The sequence below is a fragment of the Biomphalaria glabrata genome, chromosome 2 (assembly GCF_947242115.1).
Source record: "Biomphalaria glabrata chromosome 2, xgBioGlab47.1, whole genome shotgun sequence".
NCBI classification, from domain to species: Eukaryota; Metazoa; Mollusca; class Gastropoda; family Planorbidae; genus Biomphalaria; species Biomphalaria glabrata.
Genome location: NC_074712.1, coordinates 2,073,065 through 2,092,250, shown reverse-complemented (window position 1 = coordinate 2,092,250; position 19,186 = coordinate 2,073,065). Strand labels below are relative to the sequence as shown.

Below are 19,186 nucleotides of genomic sequence, written 5' to 3'. Positions count from 1 at the left end.
TTAAATATCTACAGGCTGTGGTCCAAGGCGCTGAGTAAACAAATCTCCGCTCGAGTCGGGTGTCAAACTTCCAGCCCCTTTGATAGGTAGCCAAGCCAATCTCAAGCGTATTTGGCCTGTCTGACCCCCCCCCCCCCCATAGTTAATTTTTAAACATGTCTGCTCCTTCTCCAGCCCTCCCTCAATAAGTGTGTTTATTCCCCCAGGACAAACACCTAACAGCCTTCTGCATTCCAAGAGTTTTGTTCTTAATTCTACCAAACCATTCTCCACCAACCCTGAATACGGACCAACGACAGCCTTCTCCGCTTCGTTCCATGTCCCTATTACAGTCTCCAGGCAGCACAAAAGACGGTTTCTTAATTCCCAACAATTCAGAATCTTCCTAATTACTTAATACACTGTTCTTTTCTTTAATACAGTCTGTCCGTCATTGTTTAATAATGCGCTCGTACGCACCACAAGCACTGGTGCAATGATGGGTTACAACCATAGACATGAATAAATATAGACTGGAAAAAGGAAGTAACTTCATGCAACTTGAAAACATGTATATCTATTGTATTCGGATTTCCGAATTATGAAAAATTGCATGATCTTCACGCTGAGAGATTTTAAAAAAAACACTAGTGAAAATAATGTAATACTTATATAGGTTATGACTGAAATAGATATGAATACTTAACTTTTATACTGCTCATAAATGCAATATAATAAAGTACACAAAATTGCAAGTCACAAATTTTCGTTTCATAAAACTCTTTAATCGGCCAGTCTTATATTTATGTATGTCTATGGTTACAACAATATTTTAAAATAATAACAAAAACAAATGCTTATCTAATAGGAAAAACCGCAATATCACTACCATATATTTATTAATATTACAGGGAAATATTTAGATGGATAGATTTGTAGTCGACTGTGAATAATTCTGCAAAATTTTAACTTGATCCGAGAATGAGAAGTGAGAGAAAAACAAATACAAAACGTAATATGTGGAATCACTCCACATATACAGCCACATCTTTTAATAAGTAGCATTTGTTTACGTTTTTGACATCAAACAAAATAATTAATTATCGAAATTAATTAATTAATTAACCATTTATATTTTGTTAGAAATAATGAATAACTGTTAAAAGTTTCAACTCGACCCGAGAAGGGGAAGTGGGAGATATAAACGTGTACTCAAACTGTACCAGACAGACAGACAGACAGAGTTTTAAAAAAATTGCTTCATAGACAAAGTACATGAACTGCACAGGTCAATACATACAAACAGACATACATACATGCGTACATACATACATACATACATACATACATATATACATACAAACATCGTGGATACATACATACATCTTGGATACATACATACATACACAGTTAATACACACACACTATGATAATCTTGAAAAATTAAGAAAATCTCTATGTAACAGGCAAGTAGGTACCAAACAAATTAATTATGGGCTTGTCCCTATCAGGTCTGCAGAAAATATATAAGTAAAGAATTGGTCTATATACTGAAAGACAATTAAAAGAAAATGAAATACTAAAAGTGTAGATTGATTTAAAGCAGTGTTTCCCAAACTGTGTTCCGCGAGGCCCGAAGAGGTGCTTCACGAACTACTAGAATAATTAACTAGTAGGTCACCACGTGACTTAATCTCTCTTAAAAAAAAAAATAAGCAAAGTGTTCCGTTAAATACTCAAAATGTGCGAAGTATTCCGCTAAATACTCAGAATGAGCGAAGTGTTCCGTTAAATACTCAAAATGTGCGAAGTGTTCCGTTAAATACTCAAAATGTGCGAAGTGTTCCGTTAAGGAAAATGGCTTGGGAATCACTGGTTTTGAAGCAGCTTTAACTCTTCCGTCTAAAAAAAAAGGTTTGGGAATCACTGGTTTTGAAGCAGCTTTAACTCTTCCGTCTAAAAAAAAAGGTTTGGAAATCACTGGTTTTGAAGCAGCTTCAATTCTTCCATTTTAAAAAAAAAGGTTTGGGAATCACTGGTTTTGAAGCAGCTTCAATTCTTCCATTTTAAAAAAAAAGGTTTGGGAATCACTGGTTTTGAAGCAGCTTCAATTCTTCCATTTAAAAAAAAAAGGTTTGGGAATCACTGGTTTTGAAGCAGCTTCAATTCTTCCATTTTAAAAAAAAAGGTTTGGGAATCACTGGTTTTGAAGCAGCTTCAATTCTTCCATTAAAAAAAAAAGGTTTGGGAAACACTGGTTTTGAAGCAGCTTCAATTCTTCCGTTAAAAAAAGGTTTGGGAATCACTGGTTTTGAAGCAGCTTCAATTCTTCCGTTTTAAAAAAAAAGGTTTGGGAATCACTGGTTTTGAAGCAGCTTCAATTCTTCCATTTAAAAAAAAGGTTTGGGAATCACTGGTTTGAAGCAGCTTCAATTCTTCCGTTAAAAAAAGGTTTGGGAATTACTGGTTTTGAAGCAGCTTCAATTCTTCCATTAAAAAAAAAAAGGTTTGGGAATCACTGGTTTTGAAGCAGCTTCAATTCTTCCGTTTTAAAAAAAAGGTTTGGGAATCACTGGTTTTGAAGCAGCTTCAATTCTTCCGTTTAAAAAAAAAGGTTTGGGAATCACTGGTTTTGAAGCAGCTTCAATTCTTCCGTTTTAAAAAAAAAGGTTTGGGAATCACTGGTTTTGAAGCAGCTTCAATTCTTCCATTTAAAAAAAAGGTTTGGGAATCACTGGTTTGAAGCAGCTTCAATTCTTCCGTTAAAAAAAGGTTTGGGAATTACTGGTTTTGAAGCAGCTTCTATTCTTCCATTAAAAAAAAAAAGGTTTGGGAATCACTGGTTTTGAAGCAGCTTCAATTCTTCCGTTTTAAAAAAAAGGTTTGGGAATCACTGGTTTTGAAGCAGCTTCAATTCTTCCGTTTTAAAAAAAAGGTTTGGGAATCACTGGTTTTGAAGCAGCTTCAATTCTTCCATTTTAAAAAAAAAGGTTTGGGAATCACTGGTTTTGAAGCAGCTTCAATTCTTCCATTTTAAAAAAAAAGGTTTGGGAATCACTGGTTTTGAAGCAGCTTCAATTCTTCCATTTAAAAAAAAAAGGTTTGGGAATCACTGGTTTTGAAGCAGCTTCAATTCTTCCATTTAAAAAAAAAAGGTTTGGGAATCACTGGTTTGAAGCAGCTTCAATTCTTCCGTTAAAAAAAAGGTTTGGGAACCACTGTTTTTGAAGCAGCTTCAATTCTTTGTACTCCATGTTGTGATACAAAACTAATTCGTGACGCAATTGTCTCTCCACTAGTTTCCTCTCGGTCATGCTGAACGGACTGCAAGGTGTGGCCATACTAAGTTCCTTTATCTGCAATAGGAGAGTCTCGGATTTATACAGAACACTTTGGCGAGAGATTTCAGTCACAGGATCATCCCGGAGAGGTCAAACAAACAGGACATAGACTGATCAGAGGTCATTTTAATTTAAAAAAAAACGGGACATAGACTGACCAGAGGTCATTTTTTTTAATTCATTCAAACAAACAGGATTTAGACTTTCATTCAGTTTAAAGAGTATCCCAGATTGAAAGTCCTGTAGGAGGATGGCTGGTGGCCCATGCTTTAGGACCACGATAGGAGGTGATAATGATAAGCCTTTCAATTAAAACAAACAGGACATAGACGACCAGAGGTCATTTTAATTCAAACAAACAGAATATAAACTCTAGACTGACCAGAGACCATTAGTTTGAAAACTAGCCCAGAACCGAGAGTCCTGGAAGAAGCTGACAACGCATTTGCCCTAGACAGGACCACGGTAGCAGGTGATAATGATAAGCCATTAAAGAAACAGGATATAGACTAAGCAGGGGCCATTCAATGTAAAGAAACAGGAAGTAGGCAGACCAGAGACCTATTAATTTTAAATAAAACGGGATACAGTCTGACCAGTTGTTAAATTTAAACAAACAGGATATAAACTGACCAGATTTTATTCAAACAAAAAGAATGTTAGGAGTCCATTGATTTAAAACAAACAGGTAAAAGACTGACCATGCTACCAATAATTGTTTTTGGAGAATGTTTTTTCAAAACTTGATTTTTCGGTAAAGTTTTAGATTACACTTTTTATTTAATGGAAAACCATTCATCGTATTTCAGACGAAATTACTACACCATCTAACAGCAATTAATTCGGTCCATTTGAATGAAATTAACAAGTTCTCATATTTAAAATATTAAAACAGCTAAACTAATGTAATTTGTACTAGATTGTATGTGACATCAAAAACAAATGCTCCTTCTTCCCTAGTGCTATTAGAACATGGAATGGGTTGCCTGAGTCAGCCAGGAAAACCAGTGACGTGGCAGAATTTAGGTCATTGATTAAAATGCATGACTAAATGCATGACGCGTAGAGCTTCTCACTATTTGTGTTTGAATTAACGTCTGTATTATAGACAACATAAGATAAAATAACTATTGAGCGGTGAAAAGCTTTATGGATATCTCATTTTAAGCCTCAAGAGAAGAAATAGTTCCGGTGCGCCAATTTACGCGCTGGTTTAAAAAGGCGCGGGTTGTACGATTTTGTTTTTAATTATTTTGTAATTTGTGCGGGTTATGCGCGTACGCGGGGGTATATGCGCGAAAACAAAAAAACGGCAATTAAAAAGAGATAGAGACTAACCAGACGCTATTCAAGACAAACAGATTATAACCAGTGGTCAAAGGTCATTTTAGAGGCTATCGCAAAACACCATTTGAACAAGCAGACTTTAAGGCGGTTCGTGTATTCATACGCCAAATAAACAAAATAAATCTCACAAGCCAAAAAATAAACATTTAATTCATAAAATCCAGTATAAATCCGTCCCACCTTTTCTATAATAATGTACCTTGTATGTTTTGGCTAGTAGGTCTATTGTTTACAATGTTCAACCAAAAGAAACGTCACAGTGGTGGGGATGGGCCTGTTGTAGAAAAAAAGGTCTACGCGCATTAATTAGTTTGGTGAGGACAAAAAGGAGCATGGACCAGAAGAGACTAGAAGTGCTGTACTAAAAATGTTTATGACCGATTCAATTATTTTTGTTATATTTTTCTTTTCTTTTTTTATAAGTCTCCTAATGCTTTTTTTTTTTTTTTTTTTTAAAGGAAACCTCAGAATTTGCACTATTCAGTTTTAGCTTTATCATCATAGGAATCCTTGGGCCTTGGGCCTCTTTTCTTTGCCTCTTTTTTGGGCTTTATGTGCCTCTTTTTTGGGCCATCTTGCCTCTTTTGTGGGCTTTTTTTTTTTTTTTTTGAAATGTTTTTATTTGTAAGTTCTCATAATTCACAAGTATTAAATCATAAACAACTGAAAAGTGATTAACCTAAAAATATATTAACAGTAATAGAAATATTATTTAATATCAAAGACATACTACCTAACCAATGAACCCCCTAAAGACAGAAAAATGATACAAGTATACTCTACTCCAATATCAGATATCCCTGACCCCCAACACCCTATTTCTGAAAAACTACATGAGCATTGTACAGGTATATGAAAATCAAACTAGATAATTCTCTACCCTAAAGTCCATTATTTTTCAAAATATTAATTCCAAGTGATTAGGATCAAACACCTTATTATTATGTAGACATTTGAGCCAGCTAGCCCAAACAAGATTCCTGTATTCGGAAACAATAATCAAGTTAAAGTTATGTATCATTTTATTTTTTAGTTTTGGCAGCTTGTTTAAAATAATAGACAAGTTAACATTTACATAATTGCCACAGTTTGCTTCCAATAGGTCCATTACAGTACTTCTAACTTGAAGGAATAATGCTTTTTCTTTTCTTTTTTTTTTTACATATGGCATATTTTGTAGTTGACGTCATATGTGCAGCCTATAAATCAATATTTTACATTTCATTTTAGATTTTATTTATCTACATTTAGAGAGAAGTTTTTATTTGTAATGTCGTTTTTTTAAATTTTGTTGTAGTAATATAGTATATATATATATATATATATATATATATATATATATATATATATATAAAGTGTAGTAATGTCAAGATTGTAATGTCTTTTTGTTAAAAGTAATTCTAATGTCGTTATTTGAATGTTGTTATTTTATTGCCGTTAATGGAATGTTGTACATGTTATGCTGTTAGTACAATAATGTTGTAGTTCTGATGCTGGTCTTCTTTTGACCGAAAAAGAAATGGTCTAAAAGTCTAAAATCTTTTTCATTTATCTCTAAATTTAAAAAAAAAAGCCGTAACCATTTATTCATATTTTTTTCCAAACTCATCTCTTCATTTAATTCCTGAGATACATTGCTTTTAACAAATAGGCCTATATAAACACTTCATTCATAATATTTATATTGAGATAGATAGATAGATAGATAGAGAGATCAATAGATAGATAGATAGATAGATAGATAGATAGATAAATAGATAGATAGATAGATAGATAGATAGATAGATAGATAGATAGATAGATAGATAGAGAGCAGGCGACATAACCCCTATAATATCATCATAAGTTATCCTGAACTTTGATACTCAGTGGTTTCCCCTATCTAGAAAGACAAAAAGGGAGACAAGCTACTCGGTAGTACAACGTTACACTTTCGGAGGACAACTCTGTACCCTACATTAAAGGGGATCACGTGTTGCATGTAAACTCCTTGGTGTGATCGTAAAGATTTGCAAGCTCTTACCACCGACTCAATAGACATAGCATTTGGATAGATACCATAGATAAGATACATACCATAGATGAGAGATACCATAGCTGTGATAAATACCATAGATAAGATACATACCATAGATGAGAGATACCATAGATGAGAAAGATAACATAGATGAGAAAGATACCATAGATGAGAAAGATGCCATAGATGAGAAAGATACCATAGATGAGAAAGATACCATAGATGAGAAAGATACCATAGATGAGAAAGATACCATATTTGAGAAAGATACCATAGATGAGAAAGATACCATAGATGAGAAAGATACCATAGATGAGAAAGATACCATAGTTGGCAGCCCCAAAGCCCCAATGGAATCCACTCCTGTGACTCTGGAACACTAGAAGTCGCAAGACAGTGGTTGGATTGCCACTCAAAGCTTTCTGATATAGAGACTTCAAGTATCCCTACTGTTTCTAAGAGAAGCTTCTCTGGGCCAAATAAACTTATTCTCATTAAACAAAGCCCTTTTCAGACCTTGCGATCTATAAGGCAGATGATGTAAAATTTCACTAAAGAGTGTGTCATGTGACCAAGCACAACAACCCTCCTCCCTAACCTACCCCAACTAATGTTAAATACTCTAAAGGGTGGCCTACAAATCATGAAAATTCAAAATGCAGATTCCAACCCGAGACTCCTCGGTCCGTAAGCCAAGCATCTTTCTCTCGCGTCCAATTGCTTTAGAAACATTAAAATTAAATGACATTTATTAGAGATTCAATGTTGGGCACTACGAAGCTAATGCGTTGTTGTGATCTAAAATTCATCTACAATGACTATGCCGTTGGAGCAGTTGTGTTTATAACATCACTTCTCCATTTTCTCAGCAGTAGATTGAGCACACTTAGGGAAACATTGAAGCCTGGAGAGAGTTTGATATTTACTTTATATATAGGTCAGTGTCAAATACTGCGTTGGAAAAATGTCCAATTCGCTCTAAGCTGCTAGACCTATATATTTAAAGACTGAAGGATTAAAAAATAATTTCTTAAATATTTTAAGAAAACAAAAAAAAATCAGTAATTCAATACAAATGACCAGGTGTTGCTATTTGCTAAAATGTTACGTCGTTTGTTGTTCGATCACATACGGAAAGAAAAGCAAAATGTTATGAGTAGCGAAATGTTATGAATAGCAAAATGTTATGAATAGCCAAATGTTATGAATAGCCAAATGTTATGACTAGCGAAATGTTATGAATAGTAAAATGTTATGAATAGTAAAATGTTATGAATAGAAAAATGTTATGAATAGCCAAATGTTATGAATAGCGAAATGTTATGACTAGCCAAATGTTATGAATAGTAAAATGTTATGAATAGTAAAATGTTATGAATAGCGAAATGTTATGACTATCCAAATGATATGACTATCCAAATGTTATGAATAACGAAATGTTATGAATAGTAAAATGTTATTAATAGTGAAATTTTATGAATAGAAAAAGGTATGAATAGAGAAAAGTTATAACTAGCGAAACATTATAACTAACGAAACGTTATAAATAGCGAAATGCTACGATTAGCAAAAAGTATATAGATATAGCAATATTTTATAAACATCAAAATATTATTATAAAGGGGTCTCGGTTCGAATTTTGGTGAAGGCTAGGATTTTTTTTTTAATTCTGGGATTTTTTTAGGACGCCCCTGCGCCCACTCAATTCTATTGGCACATTGTGCTGGCAACATGACCTTCTCGTTAACCGACAGCTAAAGGTACACATGACCTTCTCGTTAACCGACAGCTAAAGGTACACATGACCTTCACATCACTTGCCCCTTAGATTGCAAGATCTGACAAAGGAGAGGGGGGGGGAGGGTAGAAATGAACTTTTCTTATTTTTTTATAAGTAGCCAAATTGTTATAATTAGCCAAATTGTTATAAGTAGCCAAATTGTTATAAGTAGCCAAATTGTTATAAGTAGCCAAATTGTTATAAGTAGCCAAATTGTTATAAGTAGCCAAATTGTTATAAGTAGCCAAATTGTTATAAATAGCCAAATTGTTATAAATAGCCAAATTGTTATAAATAGCCAAATTGTTATAAATAGCCAAATTGTTATAAATAGCCAAATTGTTACAAATTGTTATAAATAGCCAAATTGTTACAAATTGTTATAAATAGCCAAATTGTTATAAATAGCCAAATTGTTACAAATTGTTATAAATAGCCAAATTGTTATAAATAGCCAAATTGTTATAAATTGTTATAAATAGCCAAATTGTTATAAATAGTAATATTTTATTAACAGATAATTATTTTAAACAACAAATGTTATACGTACTAGGTCCACTGAAAGAAGCCAACATATATTGAACAAATTATTAAAACTAAGATAGGAGTACCAACGCTTAAAAAAAAAACAGGCCATGAGTCAGCAGTGAGTTGACTAATTAAACTTGGCTTACAAATCAATGAGCTTATCCTGTAGTTAATTTGAAAGAGATCCTGCTAGAATGACGAAAGACGAAATGGATGTAGGAGAGAGACACGTAGAATAAATATTTGTGCGAAATGTCTGTCTGTCCGTCCCGTTTAGATCTCGTAAACTAGAAAAGATATTGAAAATCCGACATCACAATATTTTAGACCATTCAAAGTTCTGATGCAACGGCTAATTTTTTTTTTTTCTGAAAGCGAAAAAACCTAATCATAAAGAGAGAAACAGAAAGGGAGAAACAGAAAGAGAGAGAGAGACAGAAAGTGATGAAAAAGAGATAGACAGAGAGAAATAATCAGAAAGGGATTAAACAGAAAGAGAGAAACAGAAAGGGAGAAACAGAAAGGGCGAAACAGAAAGTGAGAAACAGAAAGGGCGAAACAGAAAGGGAGAAACAGAAAGTGAGAAACAGAAAGGGCGAAACAGAAAGTGAGAAACAGAAAGGGCGAAACAGAAAGGGCGAAACAGAAAGTGAGAAACAGAAAGGGCGAAACAGAAAGGGAGAAACAGAAAGAGAGAAACAGAAAGAGAGAAACAGAAAGAGAGAAACAGAAAGGGAGAAACAGAAAGAGAGAAACAGAAAGAGAGAAACAGAAAGGGAGAAACAGAAAGAGAGAAACAGAAAGTGAGAAACAGAAAGGGAGAAACAGAAAGAGAGAAACAGAAAGGGAGAAACAGAAAGGGAGAAACAGAAAGGGCGAAACAGAAAGGGAGAAACAGAAAGAGAGAAACAGAAAGAGAGAAAAAGAAAGAGAGAAACAGAAAGGGAGAAACAGAAAGGGAGAAACAGAAAGGGGGATATAGAAAGGGAGAAACAGAAAGAGAGAAACAGAAAGAGAGAAAAAGAAAGAGAGAAACAGAAAGGGAGAAACAGAAAGGGGGAAACAGAAAGGGAGAAACAGAAAGGGATAAACAGAAAGGGAGAAACAAAAAGGGAGAAACAGAAATAGAGATACAGAAAGGGAGAAACAGAAAGGGAGATATAGAAAGGGAGAAACAGAAAGGGAGATATAGAAAGGGAGAAACAGAAAGGGAGAAACAGAAAGGGGGAAACAGAAAGGGGGAAACAGAAAGGGAGAAACAGAAAGGGAGAAACAAAAAGGGAGAAACAGAAAGAGAGATACAGAAAGGGAGAAACAGAAAGAGAGAAACAGAAAGGGTGAAACAGAAAGAGAGAAAAAGAAAGACAGAAACAGAAAGGGAGAAACAGAAAGGGAGAAACAGAAAGGGAGAAACAGAAAGGGAGAAACAGAAAGGGAGAAACAGAAAGAGAGAAACAGAAGGATGCCCAGGATGATGCCCAGGATGATGCCCAGGAGGATGCCCATGAGGATGCCCAGGATGATGCCCAGGATGATGCCCAGGAGGATGCCCAGGATGATGCCCAGGAGGATGCCCAGGAGGATGCCCAAGATGATGCCCAGGATGATGCTCAGGATGATGCCCAGGATGATGTCCAGGATGATGCCCAGGATGATGCTCAGGATGATGCTCAGGATGATGCCCAGGAGGATGCCCATGAGGATGCCCAGGATGATGCCCAGGAGGATGCCCAGGAGGATGCCCAGGAGGATGCCCAAGATGTTGCCCAGGAGGATGCCCAGGAGGATGCCCAGGATGATGCCCAGGAGAGCTCCGTTAGTACATCCAAGTTACTTTGTCTCTCTCCATCCCCCCCCCCCCCATCCCCATCTGGCTGAGGAGTGCGAGGGGGGTTCGTGTTAAATCTGTCAGACTAAACGACGGTTACAAATTATACAATTAGAACCTTTTATTGAATTAGCTGAAACCTGACTACTAAGCCTACAGAGTTGTTAAGAGAGTAATCGATGCAATTTTCACATGTTGACACTAAGGAACGAGTCTAAGTTAATTAAATTATAGAATCCATTGTTTAAAAAGTAAAGGCGTGGCTGTCATTCTTAAGTTAGTGGGGCCCAGGTTTGTACATCAAGTTTAGGCCTAGGGACTCTGGTGTATACTTTAAGGTCCATCCATTGTTGGGTTGTAGCGCCAAGCAGATAGTTTCTTCCTTTGTTGGGTTATAGCTCCAACTAGCTGGTATATCCATTGATGTGTTATAGCTCCAGACAGCTGGTATATCCATTGATTGGTTATAGCTCCAGAGAGCTTGTATATCCATTGATTGGTTATAGCTCCAGAGGGCTGGTATATCCATTTATTGGTTATAGCTCCAGAGAGCTGGTATATTCATTGATTGGTTATAGCTCCAGACAGCTGGTATATTCATTGATTGGTTATAGCTTCAGACAGCTGGTCAAACCTTTGTAGGGGTATTCCATTCCATTAATACCTAAGTCCTAACTAAAGCTTGCAACAACTATTTTAAAATTTCATTGTCAAGAAATAGAACTTCTCGTTTATCGACAATAAATACAGCTATCAACTTACATGTGGATGTATGTAGTAACACAATAAAATAACAAGATTTCAAACAGCTTAATACAAAACTAGGAGGCCCATTGGCTGAGTGGCAAAGTGCTTGGCTTCCAAACCGGAGGTCCCGGGTTAGAATCCTGGTGAAGACTAAGAATTTTACTTTTGGAATCTGAGTCCACCTAGCTCTAATGGGTACCTGACATTAGTTGAGGAAAAGTTAAGGCGGTTGGTCGTTGTGCTGGCCACATAACACCCTCGTTAACCGTGGGACACATAAAAAGGTTACCTGCCTCATAGATCACTATGTCTGAATGGAGAACTTTACTTTACAAAACCACATTCAAGGCACATTGTCTCGCAGTCTCAGTCTTGCAATGGAGCTCATTCACCAATCGTAAATAAACACATTTAGCCACGTCAAAATATTGAAAAAAACAATGAAAATTACGTATCACGTGACAGTTACTATGGATTACATAATTTGTGTAGAAGATAGATAGAATCACGTGGCTAAATGTTTGTTTACGATTGGTAAATGAGGTCCATTCAACTGCTTTTATTCATTCTTATTCGTTCAAGCCCTTTTATAAATACGTCTGCTATAGTTTTGGTAACATCAGAATACATCTGCTAATACAAGTACTCATACACACACTGCAGAACATTTTGTCATTTTGTACTCGGGTGTCAGCTGTGCAATGAGTGGCAGCGCCCCTGAGTGCCTTCGTCATAGAGTCTTAGATAATGAGATTTATAATGATAAGTGGTCCGGTCATTCAGTTTAGGTTACAGGCTAGACTGAGGACACTTGGTGGTTAGAAGTCAAATCCAAGTCAACAAGAGTCATGTGGAGTCTAAGTGTGGGGGCTCTATCAGCCATTGTCTTGCTGCACGGCTGTTTTGCAGGTAACAGATTCATAGATCAGTGACTATAGCTCATAGCTACGTCTTGTTAATGTTTCGTTAGAATAGAAGGAGCATTCATTCTCTGGCACTGCCGGGGTCAAGTTTCGCTAAAGGGAAACAAAATTCATTGTAGCCCCTTTATCAGTTTCAACCGAGGAATTTTCTGGTGATGTGGCAGGTCTGGAGAAGTACCGCCCTCTGACAGGCAACGAGAATGTTCCTAGGAATGCCAAGGGCCTTTAAGGTATCTGTGAGGTCAGTTGTTATTATCCCCTCGGTTAAAATAACAAAGGGGTATATTGCTGTTTTGGATAATTTCCATAAACGCTTAATCTCCAAACCTAGGTTCCCATATTTTCGTTGTTTTTCTATCTCAGTTTTTCTTAAATTGTGAGATTTATTATTATTATTATTATTATTATTATGTTAGAAATGAACGAGTAGTCATTCTCTGGCGCTGCCAGGGTCGAGTTTCGATAAAGAGAAACAAAATTCATCGTAGTCCCTTTAACAGTTTCCACTGAGGAATTTTCTGGTGATGTGGCAGGTCTGCAGCAGTACCGCCCTCTGACAGGCAACGAAGATGTCCCTACGAATGTTAAGGGCCTTGAAGGTGTCTGTGAGGTCAATTGTTATTATCCCCTCGGTTGATATAACAATGGGGTATGTTGTTATTTTGGACAATTTCCATAGACGCTTAATCTCCAAGCCAAGGTTCTCATATTTTCTTTGTTTTTCTATCTCAGTTTTTCTTAAATTATGAGACAGTGGTACGGCGATATCGATAATGGTAGCGGTTTTTTTCTTTTTTATCGATGAACAGCAGATCCGGGCGATTGAAATCTACCGTTTTGTCGGTCAGAATAGGTCTATCCCAGTACAGCAGATGTTCAGTAGACTCGAGAACCTCTTGTGGAGAGTATTTATAATAAGTAGGAGTGCCCTTACCGATCAAATTGTACGTTAAAGCCAGGTGTTGGTGTATTAACTTTGCAACTTGGTTATGGCGACCTAGGTAGGCTGATTCTGATAGGGCTGGACATCCTGCCATAATGTGTTCAATCGACTCGCCCACATTTCCACATTTTCGGCATTTGTCGACAACATTGAGTTTCAGGATATGCTTCTCGTAATTTTTTGTCCTGATTACTCTGTCCTGTATTGCTGTAACAAGGCCTTCTGTTTCAGGGTAGAGATGACCTGCTTTGAGCCATGTTAAGGAAGCAGCCTTGTCGATGTTGTCCCCATGTAATGAAGCCGGAAATTTTCCGAGGAGTGTTTTTTCTTCCCATTGGCGAATCTCATGCCCTACGTCGTCCGAACCGACATTGACATCGGCATTGTGTAGGTTCAGAGGGGTTGCTTCGGAGTCATATTTGCGTAGAAAGGAAACTAATTGGATTACTATTATTATTATTATTATTGTTATTATTATTATTATTATTATTATTATTATTATTATTATGTTAGAAATGAACGAGTAGTCATTCTCTGGCGCTGCCAGGGTCGAGTTTCGCTAAAGAGAAACAAAATTCATCGTAGTCCCTTTAACAGTTTCCACTGAGGAATTTTCTGGTGATGTGGCAGGTCTGCAGCAGTACCGCCCTCTGACAGGCAACGAAGATGTTCCTAGGAATGTTAAGGGCCTTGAAGGTGTCTGTGAGGTCAGTTGTTATTATCCCCTCGGTTGATATAACAATGGGGTATATTGTTATTTTGGACAATTTCCATAGACGCTTAATCTCCAAGCCTAGGTTCCCATATTTTCTTTGTTTTTCTATCTCAGTTTTTCTTAAATTATGAGACAGTGGTACAGCGATATCGATAATGGTAGCGGTTTTTTCTTTTTTATCGATGAACAGCAGATCCGGGCGATTGAAATCTACCGTTTTGTCGGTCAGAATAGGCCTATCCCAGTACAGCAGATAATCAGTAGACTCAAGAACCTCTTGCGGGGAGTATTTATAATAAGGGGGAGTGTCCTTACCGATCAATTTGTACGTCAAAGCCAAGTGTTGGTGTATTAACTTTGCAACTTGGTTATGGCGACCTAGGTAGGCTGATTCTGATAGGGCTGGACATCCTGCCATAATGTGTTCAATCGACTCGCCCACATTTCCACATTTTCGGCATTTGTCGACAACATTGAGTTTCAGGATATGCTTCTCGTTATTTTTTGTCCTGATTACTCTGTCCTGTATTGCTGTAACAAAGCCTTCTGTTTCAGGGTAGAGATGACCTGCTTTGAGCCATGTTAAGGAAGCAGCCTTGTCGATGTTGTCCCCATGTAATGAAGCCGGAAATTTTCCGTGGAGTGTTTTTTCTTCCCATTGGCGAATCTCATGCCCTACGTCGTCCAAACCTATATTGACATCAGCATTGTGTAGGTTCAGGGGGGTTGCATCGGAGTCGTATTTCCGTAGGAAGGAAACTAATTTGTTGCTGGAGGCGAGCAGTTTTGATCGTATTTTTAAAACTTGCATCTTACACAATTTGAAGATGTTCTGCAATCCACGACCCCCATCTTTCCTTGGCAGGTATAACCTTATGGTGGAGGACTTGGGGTGTAGGCATCGAAACTTGGTTAGTAATTTTCTAGTGAGTCTGTCAATGTCATGTAGGTCGGTGTCAGTCCATTTGATCACACCGAACGTGTAAAGGAGCACAGGGACGGCCCAGCTGTTTATTGCAGTGATGAGATTACTGCCAGACAGTTTGGTGTTGAGGATTTTATTAACTCTTTGCCTATATTTGCCAAGAAAGTCCTCTTTTAATTTCTTATGGTTTATCTTGGCATTCTGGTTTATTCCAAGATATTTATAAATAGAGGCGGAGTTCAATTCCTCGATGCCTTCAAATTCAATGTTGGTGTTCGTTGCCTTGCCCTTTTTAATGCTTATGATGCCACACTTATCCAGGCCAAAAGACATACAGATATCGTCACTAAAGCATTTTACCGTTTTGATTAAGGTGTGTAATTTTTGCTCGGTTTCTGCGTATAGCTTTAGATCATCCATGTATAATAAGTGGGACACACATTTTGTACTTTTAGTGTCAACCCTAAAACCGTTTGTAGAGTCTTGGAGTAATGTAGATAGAGGATTAATCGCTAGGCAGAACCAGAGTGGAGATAGTGAGTCACCCTGGTATATACCTCTTCTTATGTGCACAGAACCTAGTTTATCACGATTTAGGTGCAGGTTTATCTTCCAATTATTCATACAGACTTTCAATAGTTGTTTTATTCTTGGGTTGATTCTATGGATGTCCAGGGTTTTTAATAGCCAATCATGCGGAACTGAATCGAAAGCTTTTTTGTAGTCGATGTAACACATGTGTAAATTTCTCTTTCTTCTATTAGCTTGATGCAATATAATACCATCTATAGTTAGCTGTACTTTACAGCCCATCGACTCTTCAATGCAACCTTGTTGTTCATCTGCTAGTAGCTTATGGGCAGAACAAAATTTATACATTTTACTTTTTAAAAGTGAAGTTAATAGTTTATACACCACTGACAGACAAGTGATAGGGCGATAGTTTGATGGTTGGTTCGGATCCCCTTTTTTGGGGAGGAGAGATGTTCTCCCTTCAGTGAGTTCTAACAGCATTGAAGACGGTTCTGATATTAGCTCGTTAAAACTTGATGTTAGTGGTGCATGTACGGCTGTAAGTTTTTTCAGCCAAAAGTTGTGTATATTGTCCGGTCCAGGAGCAGTCCAGTTGTGGGTTTTTGAAATAGCTGCGGAGACTTCCTCAGCTGTGAAATCCTCATCAGACATTTCTGGTATTAGGTTGTTTTTAGTTTGGATTTCCTCGATCCAGTCAGCCTGCACATTGTAATGTAGCGGGTCGGACCAAAGCGCCGCCCAGTAGTCGGTAAAGGAGCCGTGTTTAGTGCTATCAATGGTTTGAATTTTGTCAGCACCATTATCAGCTAGTTTACGAAAGAACTGTTTTCTCGTGTGCTGAAATAAAGCGTTATGCTCCTTTCTTTTGGTGGTTTCGTTGTAGCGCTTTAACCTAGCTCCCTTTAGTTTAGCTTTCTGTCTCAGAGTATCTTTCAAACATAAGAGTCGTGCGTGGCTATCACAGTCCGTCAATTTGATTCCAGTTGTTCTTAGTATTGTCTTTATTTTATTAAGTATTTTCGCGGAATGATTGTTTCCCAGATATTGTCCAATTGTATCCATTTGGCTCCTCAGTTGATTTATATTGTCTTCAAGGCGCCTTTTCCATGCTGGCACATGTTGTTTTGGTCTTTGATTAATTGGGCCTAGCTCGAAGGTCTTTTGTCCAGAGAGCTCCGTGACAGCCACAGCGGCGCAGTATATAGCGAGGTGTGTCTCAAACAAGTTTCTTGGTGTTTCAAAATGGTTGGCTAAGACTTTATTTATTTCATTAATATATGTGTTTGTCTCTTTCTTGACGTTTAGCTTGGGGATACGAGGCCTAGAGTTAAGATTGGTGTTTTTATATCGGTCTATAAGATTAGAAAATTTTGAGTGTAGCTCATTGCTTATTGCCGATGTTGGGTCATTCTCTTGTTGGTTGGGAGTTCTACTAATGTCTTCGTTGGTCGGCTGTGTGGGCGTGTCGTTTATATCTGAGATGAGCTCTTGTATATGAAGCTCATGACCTACTTCCCTTCTTATCACGTCAATTTCTGCAGGGGTCAAATAACATTTTTTCATTATTACAGATCTTCTGTCTACAACATTCTGCTCTGTAAGGTTTAGATTATTATTATTATGCCAGTGTTATTCTAAATATCTCTGTACTTGTTAGGAGAAAAAAACATATATTTGCTTCATTTGTGAAATATTCATTTTGTGGAATATTATATAAATATATTATATTTTTTCATAACGATCTTTTATCTATCTATCTATCTATCTATCTATCTATCTATCTATCTATCTATCTATCTGAACATATTAACATAATATCTAAACCTCAAAATTATTGTTTGTTTTGGTTCTACAGCTCTTCAGCTGACTACTAACCCTTCAACAATCGGGACTGGTCTAACCAGAACCCTAGATGTAATTTGTTCTTTCAGGCCAGATGCTACCATCAGCTCTCTCATATCTCTACAGTTGAGCCTCAACCAGACCTTGCTGGCCCAACTCAACTCCAATGATGGTCAGGTACGCTCCTCTATCCCCAGCAGGGAAGCAACTGTAGTCGGAGCTTACGACAAGAACGGGGACTCCTACATTAGAATTGTCTGGACGAACCGACCAGAGGAAAGAGCCGGAAGGTATCAATGCAAAGCCAACGGAGTCAACGTCGTCGGGCAATTACAAGAGGCAACTAGGGATAATATCGTGACAGCGGTGACCCCAGATGTCACTACAATCGTAGACGAAATGGTCAACCTTGTCCAGAAAGTTGAGACACTCCAAAAGATTTGGGGAGATTTTACAACGTACTTGCAGGAGAAGATTAACGTCTCGGCGTCTTTAAGGACGCAGTTTATAATTTCCGATTCCTTTAGAGGACACAGATACTACCTGAACAGCCGTACCTACTTCTTCACACCAAACGATGCCCACTTCAGGTGCCACATGTATGGAGGCTACCTGGCGGAGATAGACGACGCGGAAGAGTTTGAGTTCGTCAGGAGCTTCCTGAAGACCAAGAACCCGAGATTCTACGAAATGCTTCTGGGCGGGTCAGACGAGGCTCAAGAGGGTCAATGGGTTTTCCCATACACGGACAGACCAGTGAAATACTTTAACTGGACCATCGGTCAGCCTGACGCAGGAAGGGGAGCTAATAACCAATGTATCTGGAGAGACGGGAACTACCTGATGAGTGATTGCGTCCCCTTGATGACATACGATTGGTCATTCGTCTGCGAGATCCCAGATATCTATGCTGAATAAATCATAACTTTTATTTGTAGTTTAAGCTGTTTTGATATCTTTATCATTTATTTTAAAAAATTAATTAAAAAAAAAAAGGAAATCCACAATATTTAATCATTATGTTGTTCCCCGCTGTTACTAAAAGTAATAAAAAAAAAAAGGTTAAAAATTGATAGGAGAGATTTATTTCTACTTTGACTGTCATTCATTTGTACGTATAAAGAATTTTGTGATTTTCACCATAGTAAAATATAGTAATCTTATATTTATTAACTTTTCGATTTTGAAGATCTGATTTCATTAATTTCAACCATTAAAATTCAGTAACATTGAAAAAAAAAAATAGAAACATATAATAAAGTGTAGAAACCATGTGTACCAATATTGTAGACAAACTAATATCCTTATATAATAAAAAACGTAACTAAAATATAAAAGAACAACAAAGCTTATATAAAGGAAAGAATGGCACATTTACAGCTACATATGCAGCTACAAAGAGGCTTGTCTTCCAGCCCTAAGATTAATGAGAATGCAGTATTTCCCGTGGCTACGCATCCCCAGCTGTTACCTACATATTTTGCCAGCATTGTCCTACGGTGGTCGATTAAGATTTTATTTTTGCCGTCTGCGTTTGTCTTCGGCAGTGGATTTTATTTTGGTCTCAATGTGTATCACGCGGCCTTTGGGAGTGACCTCCAGTTGTCTCGATCTGAGGCCGCATGCAACCAGGTGCTCTCTTCTATGTCAGCTAAGGCAAGCTGGCGCCTAAGCTGGTCTTTAAAGCGTTTCCGTGGGGCACCTCTGTTACGTCGACCATTTTTTAGATCGACTTTT

General features: G+C 37.3%; 2 protein-coding genes across 2 annotated transcripts; both read left to right on the top strand.

Annotated features, from left to right (window-relative positions):
• Nucleotides 1–6,800: 6,800 nt before the first annotated feature.
• On the top strand, nt 6,801–11,290 carry LOC129924835 (aspartic and glutamic acid-rich protein-like). Its single transcript, XM_056022127.1, has 3 exons — nt 6,801–7,049; nt 10,475–10,807; nt 11,255–11,290. The coding sequence occupies exons 1-3, from the start codon at nt 6,801–6,803 to the stop codon at nt 11,288–11,290; spliced, it is 618 nt and encodes a 205-aa protein (XP_055878102.1).
• Nucleotides 11,291–12,318: 1,028 nt separating this feature from the next.
• LOC106079229 (uncharacterized) lies at nt 12,319–18,380 on the top strand. Its single transcript, XM_056018730.1, has 2 exons — nt 12,319–12,476; nt 17,463–18,380. Exons 1-2 carry the CDS (start codon nt 12,416–12,418, stop codon nt 18,365–18,367), a joined length of 966 nt encoding a protein of 321 aa, XP_055874705.1. The 5' UTR covers nt 12,319–12,415; the 3' UTR covers nt 18,368–18,380.
• Nucleotides 18,381–19,186: the final 806 nt, after the last annotated feature.

Excerpts from the sequence above, each read along its gene's own strand:
- LOC129924835 (XM_056022127.1), top strand. The coding sequence starts at position 6,801 with ATGAGAGATACCATAGATGAGAAAGATAACATAGATGAGAAAGATACC. Across the intron at positions 7,050-10,474 it reads CCCCAATGGAATCCACTCCT|GATGATGCCCAGGAGGATGC; the intron begins GTGACTCTGGAA and ends GATGATGCCCAG. Across the intron at positions 10,808-11,254 it reads ATGATGCCCAGGAGAGCTCC|CTCCAGACAGCTGGTATATC; the intron begins GTTAGTACATCC and ends GATGTGTTATAG.
- LOC106079229 (XM_056018730.1), top strand. The coding sequence starts at position 12,416 with ATGTGGAGTCTAAGTGTGGGGGCTCTATCAGCCATTGTCTTGCTGCAC. Across the intron at positions 12,477-17,462 it reads GCTGCACGGCTGTTTTGCAG|CTCTTCAGCTGACTACTAAC; the intron begins GTAACAGATTCA and ends TTGGTTCTACAG.